Here is a 9,718-nt window from a genome sequence, read left to right as displayed (position 1 = left end):
AGTGTGATGACAAACATGGGTTGTTTTTTTTTTGGTTTTTTGTTTTTTTTTATCGTGTCAAATGTTACATATTTGTGTCTCTTTAGATTACAAGCACAAAAGGAAAACAAACAAACAAACAAACGAAACGTTAAATGCCAGCCGAGCCAAGTGCTACAGTGTTTATTTAATATTTTTAATGAAACTGTTATTCTTATTTCTTCATTAGTATTAGTGTAAACAGTATAAACATTACTCAAAGATGTTAAGTTTAAAGTTCGCTTAGAGATGTAATTTATTAAAGGGTCAAAGGTCAAAATAACCATATAAAGTTTTAAAGTGTTCCAGTTTTGTCTAAATCTCCTTGTCCACGTGTTTAGTAAAATGTGTTCATCCTGTTCATTTGCACCTTTAGACCATGGTACTGAAGCTGCAGCTCTACTTTCATCTTAAAGCTCTCATTTCACATAGACCCTGTGAGGTTTAAGTCATGATGTTATTTCCTCCAAAACATAAAACACAGCTCCAGGTCTGTGTGAGATGAGGAAACATTAGATCAGCGTATATGGACCTTTAACAAACAGCTGTTACTCTTAAATCTGCCTTAAACTGGTTTAATCCTCATATTTGAGCAGTTCATTCTCGTATTTGGGTGGTTCATTCTCGTATTTGGGCGGTTCATTGTCATATTTTAACAGATAATTCTCGTATTTTGGTCAGTTCATTCTCATATTTGGCCAGTTCATTCTTGTATTTGGGCAGTTTATTCTCATATTTGGTTGGTTCATTCTCATATTTGGGCGGTTCATTCTTGTGTTTGGACAGTTTCTTTCTCATATTTGAGTGGTTCATTCTCGTATTTGAGCGGTTCATTGGGCAGTTCATTCTCATATTTGGGTGGTTCCTTCTCGTATTTGGATGTTCATTTTCATATTTAGGTGGTTCCTTCTCGTTTTGAGGCAGTTCATTCTCATATTTAGGTGGTTCATCCTCATATTTGATCGGTTCATTCTCATATTTGGGCAGTTCCTTCTTGTATTTGGATGGTTCATTCTCGTATTTGTGCGGTTCATTGTCATATTTGGCCAGTTCATTCTTATATTTGGGCGGTTCGTTCTCATATTTTGACGGTTTATTGGACAGTTCATTCTCATATTTGGGTAGTTCATTCCTGTATTTGGGCAGTTCATTGGGCAGTTCATTCTCATATTTGGGTGGTTCCTTCTCATATTTGCATGTTCATTTTCATATTTAGGCAGTTCCTTCTCGTTTTGGGGCAGTTCATTCTCATATTTGGAAGGTTCATTCTCGTATTCGGGCAGTTCCTTCTCGTATTTGGATGGTTCATTCTTGTATTTGTGCGGTTCATTGTCATATTTGGCTGGTTCATTCGTATATTTGGGTGGTTCATTCTTATAGTTGGGCATTTGATTTTCGTATTTGGATGGTTCTTTCTCGTAATTGGGCAGTTCATTCTCGTGTTTGTGTGGTTCATTTTCATATTTGGATGGTATATGCTGAGTTTTGTACGTTTTACATTTGTTTAAATGAGCAATTAGAACCAATATAGCGACATGTTGTAAAGTTTTATTTTCAGCTCTATTTTGTCCCTTACACTTTCTACTCCTCTTCTTCTCTCTACTCTTCTTTCTCTTCCTCTCCTTTTCTTCTCCTCTCTCCTCTTCTCTCTCCTCCTCTCCTCTTCTTCTCCTCCTCTCCTCTTCTTCTCCTCTTTCCTCTCTCCTGTCCTTCTCTCTCCTCTCTTCTTCTTCTCTTTCCTCTTCTCTTCTCTCCTCTCCCATTCTTGTCTCTCCTCTCCTTCTCTTTTCTCTCCTCTCCACTTCTTCTCTCTCTCCTTTTCTCTCCTCCTCTTCTCTCTCTTCTTCTTATCCTCTCCCCTCTTCTTCTCCCCTCTCTTCTCCCCTCCTCTCCTCCTCTTCTCTCTTCTCTTCTTCTCCTCTCCTCCGTTCCTCTTCTCTCTCCTCTTCATCTCCTTTTCTCTCTCCTTTTCTTTCCTCTCCTCTTCTTCTCTTCTCTCTCCTCTCCTCATTCCTGTCCTCTTCTTCTCTCTAATCTTCTCCTTTTCTCTCCCGTCTTTTCTCTCTCCTCTCTTGTCCTCTTCTCTCTCCTCTTTTTCTGTCAGACTGCAGTGCGCAGACTCAGGAGTCTGCGTAGGCGCGCTTGGAGCTGTCCTTTCAGCACCACGAGCTCCCTCCAGCCAATGAGAGCCCGGCTCCGGCCCACGCGCACTGCACACAAACTAGTCCAGTTGTTTGGGGGAAAAACGCGTCTAATTAGCAGATTTTATGACAGATTTATTATAAATGTGTTTTTAACTCAAGATTCATGTCAAAAATCACATTTTAAACACGTCCTTTGACATCTGAGAGGATTTGAGAGAAGAAACTAAAACAAGAATCACATTTCAGAGCCTGTTTGGGGAGAGCATCTAACACACGGGGTGGTGGAGCCTTAACAGCGCCGCCTGCCGGTCGCCTCTGTTCTGCTCATTTAAATTCCAGTCAAGTTCGGCGCGTGCGCGGTATATCATGACGCGCGCTTCGACCTTGCGTCGCTTTTTCTCATTGTTTTTTGCGTGCGCGTGCATGTGGTTCGTAGCCGTGAACGCGTTTGTGATGATGTGATGACGATGCGCTACGGGACTCAGCAAGGTGTCCTCCGATATACACGTACAAGAGTGACGTACGAGAGAGAGGAGGAGAGGGGAGGAGGAGAGAGGAGGAGAGGACAGGGAGAGAGGAGAGAGGAGGAGAGGAGGAGAGTTGAGGATGCGCTATGGGACACAGTAAGGTGTCCTCCAATATACACGTTCAAGAGTGACGTACGAGAGAGGAGAGAAGAGGAGAGAGGACAGGCGGAGAGGAGAGAGGAAAGGATGCGCTACGGGACACTCTCAAGGTGTCCTCCGATATACACGTACAAGAGAGAGAGGACAGAGAGAGAGGAGAGAGGAGGAGAGGAGGAGAGGAGAGAGGGATGAGAGAGGGCAGGAGAAGAGAGGAGAGGAAAGGGGAGGGAGGAGAGGAGAGAGGAGGGGAGTAGAGGAGAGAGGAGAGGAGAGAGGATTGAGAGAGAAGAGGAGGGTTGATGGAGAGAGAGAGAAGAGGAGAGAGAGCATGTTAAGGGAAGAGGAGAGTGGAGGCTATAGGTGGTAAATGAGAGAAAAGAGAAAATACAGCTTCAAACATAAATAGGACTAAACCATGACTAAACCAGGTCTAAACCAGGATTAACCAGGACTACAACAGATATAAACCAGGACTAAACCAGATATAAACCAGGACTAAACCAGGACTACACCAGATATAAACCAGGACTACACCAGATATAAACCAGGACTAAACCAGGACTGTATTTATTCAGTGTGTTTATGTTGCACTTTTTCACCGAAGCAAGTTCCTAGTTTGTGAACTGTGTTCACAGACTATGGCAATAAAAGTCTTCTGATTCTGATTCTGATTCTAAACCAGGTCTAAACCAGGATTAACCAGGACTACAACAGATATAAACCAGGACTAAACCAGGAGTAAATCAGGACTAAACCAGGACTACACCAGATATAAACCAGGACTAAACCAGATATAAACCAGGACTAACCCAGGACTAAACCAGACATAAACCAGGTCTAAACCAGGATTAACCAGGACTACAACAGATATAAACCAGGACTACACCAGATATAAACCAGGACTAAACCAGAACTACACCAGATATAAACCAGGACTAAACCAGATATAAACCAGAACTAAACGAGGACTAAACCTGGACTAAACAAGGTCTAAACCACAACTAAACCAGGACTACACCAGATATAAACCACGACTAAACCAGATATAAACCAAGACTAAACCAGGACTAAACCAGGACTAAACCAGGACTAAACCAGGTCTAAACTGTAACTAAACCGGGACTAAACTGGGACTAAACCGGAACTAAACCAGATCTAAACCAGGTCTAAACCAGAACAAAACCAGGATTAAAGTGGTCCTTAAAGACTTCTCTGTAATAGTGTAAACAATGTTTCTGTCTTTTGTGGACGTTTTTTCTTTTGTCTGTTTTTTTAACCATTATTATTATTATTATTATTATTATTATTATTATTATTATTATTATTATTATTATTATTATTATTATTATTATTATTATTATTATTATTATTATTATTATTTTAAGGCCCAGGTGTCAGTCACCGCCCTGGCCAATAGGAGGCTCTCACGCGCAGGCTCGCCCCCCAGAAGCTGCTCCTGCGGCCCGCCCTCCTCCTTGAGCTGTCCTCTCCGTGTCCCCCCCACCATCACGAGGCGAGGAGGCGGAGGAAGAGGAGTGGAGGAGGAGGGATGAGGGGAAATGGCTACCGAAAACAAGCCGGAAGGTAAGACACCAGGATGGGGTTATATGTGTCCGCGCACTCGGTGTTTGCACGCGGGTTTGGACGAGGTGAGGTCCGGATGGAGAGGGTCCGAACCCCGACACGGACCCGCGGGGAGGTGCGCGTTTCTCTGTCATTTTCAGAGCAGTCCCGGTGTGGAGGCGCAGGAGGAGGATGGTGCTGAATTAGCGCCCGTGGACAGCGGCGTTTAATAGCGCGTCACAAACACCGCACCGGGTTTGCGCCTGTCAGCGCTTTGCAGCTGACAGGCGCAACTGAAGCGCACTGAGAGGGGGCTGGTACTGGGGCTGGTGCGGGTGATACTGGGGCTGGTGGTGATGATGGTGCTGATGGTGATGGAGCTGGTACATGCTGGTGATGATGATGCTGATGGAGCTGGTGATGGGGCTGGTGGTAGTGTTGCTGGGGCTGATGCTGGTGGGGCTGGTGTGGTGGTGTCGGTGGTAGTGGTGATGCTGGAGGAATTCTGATGCCTCTGTGTGCGTGCGTGTCGCGCGTGCACGAGAGCGTGCGTGGGCGTGTATTCATCACATTGTGGGGACTGCACACACACGCGCGCTTCACGGGGACGTGCCTCTGTAAGGACAAACATGACGTAAATGTTTAGTTCTGTTTTTGTTGTGAGACCAGCAGCAGGTTTAAAGTGCGGACGTGGGAGAGAACAGGCTGAGTCTGTGTCTAATGTCCCCAAACAGCACGAGACCCGAGTGAGCGCTTGCGCGTGTGCATGTGTTTCCTCTGCGCGTGCTCGCGGGATTAGCCTCGTTCTGGGTGATCACGCGCGTGCTCGGGTCCGGGCCACAGATGGAGGCTCGTGTGTGTGTGTGCGCGCCTTGTGCTCGCGCGGAGGAGGATGATGATGATGAGAAGGAGGAGCGGTGAAGGTGAGAGCTCGTGCCTCGTGTGATGGCATCTGTGTCAGTTTAAGGTCATAGCACAGGACGTGCACGCGGCAGATCACAAACAAATACATATTTCGCAGAGTTTTAGGCAATGTTTCTACTGACGAGAAAAAGACACAGAGAACGACAGAATGACACTGAGAACGACAGAGTGAACAGCAGAGAACCACAGAGAACAACAGAATGAATAGCACAGGGAACGACACAGAGAACAACACAGAGAACCACACAGAGAACGACAGAACGACACAGAGAACCACACAGGGAACGACAGAACGACACAGAGAACCACACAGAAAACGACAGAACAACACAGAGGACAACAGAGTGAACAGCAGAGAACCACACAGAGAACGACAGAATGAATAGCACAGGGAACGACACAGAAAACAACACAGAGAACGACAAAGTGAACAATACAGAGAACGACACAGTGAATAACACACAGAACAACAGTGAATGACATGGAGAACGACACAGAGAACCACACAGTGAATGACATGGAGAACGACACAGAGAACGACACAGAGAATGACACAGTGAATGACACAGTGAACGACACAGTGAACGACACAGAGAACGACACAGAGAACGACACAGTGAACGACACGGTGAATGACACGGTGAATGACACTGAGAACGACACAGAGAACAACACAGAGAACAACACAGTGAATGACACGGAGAACGACGCGGAGAATGACACAGAGAACGACACAGAGAATGACACAGAGAACTACACAGTGAACGACACAGAGAACGACACAGAGAACGACACAGTGAATGACACAGTGACCTACACAGAGAACGGCACAGTGAACGACACAGTAAACACAGAGTATGACAGAAAAATACAGAGCGATACAGTGAACCACAGTGAATGAGACAGTGAACCACAGTGAACGACACAGAGAACGACACAGAGAACGACACAGTGAATAACACAGAGAACGACACAGAGAAAGACAGAATGACAGTGAACAACACAGTGAAAGAGACAGAGAAGGACACAGTGAATGACACAATGAATGACATCATGAATGACAGAATGAACAAAACAGTGAACGACACAGTGAACAACGCAGTAAACACAGAGAATGACAGAACGAATGACAGTGAACAACATAGAGAACGACACAGAGAATGACACAGAGAATGACACAGTGAACAACACAGTGAATGACACAGTGAACGACACAGTGAACGATACAGTGAACAACATAGAGAACGACACAGAGAACGACAGTGAACGACACAGTGAACGATATAGCGAACGACACAGTGAATGACACAGTGAATGACACAGTGAACGACACAGTGAACGATATAGCGAACGACACAGTGAATGACACAGTGAACGACACAGTGAACCACAGTGAATGGCACAGAGAACAACATGGTGATAACACAGTGAACGATACAGAGAACAACACAGTGAACAGTAAAGAAAATGACAGAATGAACGAAATCAGAAGTGACCAAAGAAACGGGTCATAATAATGACAGTTTTTTTTCATTCACACATGTTTGAGTAACCCTTTATTATTAGTCTGTGTACATTTTACAAAGCTCAAAATGCTCTGTTCCACCTTGTGATGTCATGAGGTGGTAGTTTTCAAGTTAACAGCTCCTTTTACCTTTAGATCAGTAGTGATCAATAATTCCAGGGCTTAAATGATCCAAATGATTCTAGTGAAGGTGTATGGAGTTTAAAATCACAATGGAGCACTTGTATTACCTGTATTACCACATGATGACATCATAAGGTGGAATAGAGTGTTTTCAATTTGAAAGAAGAATTCAGCCTAAATATGCAGGGTTTTTGTGTTAAATATGTGTGAATGAAACAAAACACAACTTCAGGCTTGTTTGAGACGAGGTCGGTTCTTTGACATGAACTGATCCAAAAGATCCAGATCCCATAAAAGAGATGAAAGTCCCTTCACATTTCCTGCAGTCAATTATAAACCAAATAACGATTATTTGATGGATCTGTCACGATAATCAGTATGTCGACTTGTGGCTCCAAACAGATGGGACTCGGTTAGTTTCATCATCTTTGTCTTTGCACCAGAAACACTTCAGGTGTTTTTAAACTCTTGTCTGTTTTTCTTTATTAAACGTTTTGTCTGTTTTTCTGTTTTAAACTTTTGTCTGTTTTTGTCTTAAGCTCTTTGTTGGTTTTATGTTTTAAACTTTAGTTTGTTTTTCTGTCTTAAACTTTTATCTATTTTTCTGTTTTAAACTCTTCGTCTGTTTTTCTGTTTTGGTTTTTTTTTGGCTGTTTTTCTATGACTCTTATGACTTGGTTTTCATATTATTGTTTATCGTGTGTATTTACTTCACCGATATATGTCACATTTCAAAATGTGGCGAAAGTGACTCAGTTAGTAGAGCATTTGTCCTCTGATTTGAAAGTTGGCGGTAGGAATCACACTCTCGACATAAACATCATTGGTAGAGTGGTCAGATCCACTGGCCCACAGGTTAGTGGTGTGATTCCAGCTCAGACAGATGAATGCTGTTGTTGTGTCCTAGGGCAAGACACTTAACCCCCCTTGCGTGTGTGTGTATTTCCTTGTTTTGCTCTGCTCTATTTTCTCTTTTATAAAGTTTGTTTTGAACTGTTACAGACGAGCTGTGAGACAAAGAGACGGAGTTGAATGTGGTTTGGCTCAGAATTTTTATTTGATTAAGCTTAGTCCTGGTTTAGTTCTGGTTTAGTTCTGGTTTAGTCCTGGTTTAGTCCTGGTTTAGTCCTGGTTCAGTCTTGGTTTAGTCTTTGTTTAGTCCTGGTTCAATCCTAGTGTAATCCTGGTTCAAGCCTAGTTTAGTCCTGATTAAGTCCTGGTTTAGTTTTGGTTCAGTCCTGCTTTAGTCTGTGTTTAATCCTTGTTTAGTCCCGATTAAATCCTGGTTTAGTCCTGGTTTAGTCCTAGTTGAGTCCTGGTTTAGTCCTAGTTCAATCCTGGTTTAAACCTGGTTCAGTCCTAGTTTACTCCTGGTTTTGTCCTGGTTTAATCCTGGTTTAGTCCTGGCTTAGACCTGGTTTAGTCCTGCTTTAGACTTGGTTTAGATCTGGTTTAGTCCCGGTTTAGTCCTGGAGTAGACCTGGTTTAGTTCTGCTTTAGACTTTGTTTAGTCCTGGTTTAAACCTGGTTTAGTCCTGGTTTAGTCCTGGTTTAGTTCTGCTTTAGACCTGGTTTAGTCCTGGTTTAGTCTCAGTTTGGTCCTGCTTTAGACCTGGTTTAGTCCTGGTTTAGTTCTGCTTTAGACCTGGTTTAGTCATGTTTTAGCCCTGGTTTAGACCTGGTTTAGTCCCGGTTTAGTCCTGGAGTAGACTTGGTTTAGTTCTGCTTTAGACTTTGTTTAGTCCAGGTTTAAACCTGGTTTAGTCCTGGTTTATTCCTGGTTTAGTTCTGCTTTAGACCTGGTTTAGTCCTGGTTTAGTTCTGCTTTAGACCTGGTTTAGTCATGGTTTAGCCCTGGTTTAGACCTGGTTTAGTCCTGGTTTAATCCTGGTTTAGTCCTGGTTTAGACCTGGTTTAGACCTTGTTTAGTCCTGGTTTAAACCTGGTCTATATGTTACGTGTCTATATTAACACAGTTCTATCTGTTCGTGGTCGCTCTCATCGTCATGGCGATCGTGGTCATCGTCTGCAATATTAATGACACCCCGAGAATCTGCTGCTGCTACAAAAACACCTCAGGAAAAACACTTCAGAGATTTAAAATCTCAAACGCTTCAGGTCATAAAGTGTTTAAACCAGAACGACTCCACAACGCCGCTGCACCCTACGAGTGTCAGCCATTATGAAACTGGAGAAGGAAGTGCATTCTTCACAGTGGGTGTATATGTCACAGTGGGCGTGTCACAATGGGTGTGTACGTCGCAGTGGGCATGTACGTCACAGTGGACATACATCTCCCCTCCTCCTTCATGCCCCTGGTAGGGTACCCCATGGCAATCAGGTCCTAGGTGATGGGTCAGACTAAGCGGTTCCCAATACCCTTATCACTCAAACAAGGACCGTGACATCACCCACAGCCGGGGCCCCACCCTGGAGCGCCTGGTGGCCAGGGGCCTGAAAGGACTTAGTGGGTCCACCCTCCTGTGGGCTCACCACCCGCAGAGGGGTTCATACGGGTCGGGTGCAAAGAGGACTGGGCAGCAGTCGAGGACAGGTTTCTCGATGACCCAGTCCACAGACACAGCATCTGGCTGTGGCTATGTGGAATGTCACCTTACTGGGGGGAGGAGTCTTAGCATGTGCGTGAGGTTGAACGTTACAGACCAGATATAGTCGGCCTCATCTCCACACACAGCTTGGGCTCCAGAACCCAACTCCTTGAGAGGGGCTGGACTCTCCATTTCTCTGGTGTTGCCTGTGGGGAGAGGCGGCGAGCTGGTGTGGTCTGTCAAGCC

General features: G+C 44.4%; 1 protein-coding gene across 1 annotated transcript in view; it reads left to right on the top strand.

Moving 5' to 3' along the window:
* Positions 1-4,347: 4,347 nt before the first annotated feature.
* LOC117370949 (calmodulin-binding transcription activator 1-like) overlaps positions 4,348-9,718 on the top strand; it is a 60,490-nt gene continuing 55,119 nt past the window's right edge. Inside the window, exon 1 of the mRNA XM_055221848.1 lies at positions 4,348-4,372. Coding sequence (XP_055077823.1) covers positions 4,348-4,372 — 25 coding nt within the window. The remainder of the gene's footprint in view (positions 4,373-9,718) is intronic.

Source organism: Periophthalmus magnuspinnatus, chromosome 5 (genome assembly GCF_009829125.3).
Source record: "Periophthalmus magnuspinnatus isolate fPerMag1 chromosome 5, fPerMag1.2.pri, whole genome shotgun sequence".
Lineage (NCBI taxonomy): Eukaryota > Metazoa > Chordata > Actinopteri > Gobiiformes > Gobiidae > Periophthalmus > Periophthalmus magnuspinnatus.
The sequence above is the reverse complement of the archived record's forward strand: the minus strand, read 5'-3'. Positions and strand labels throughout refer to the sequence as shown.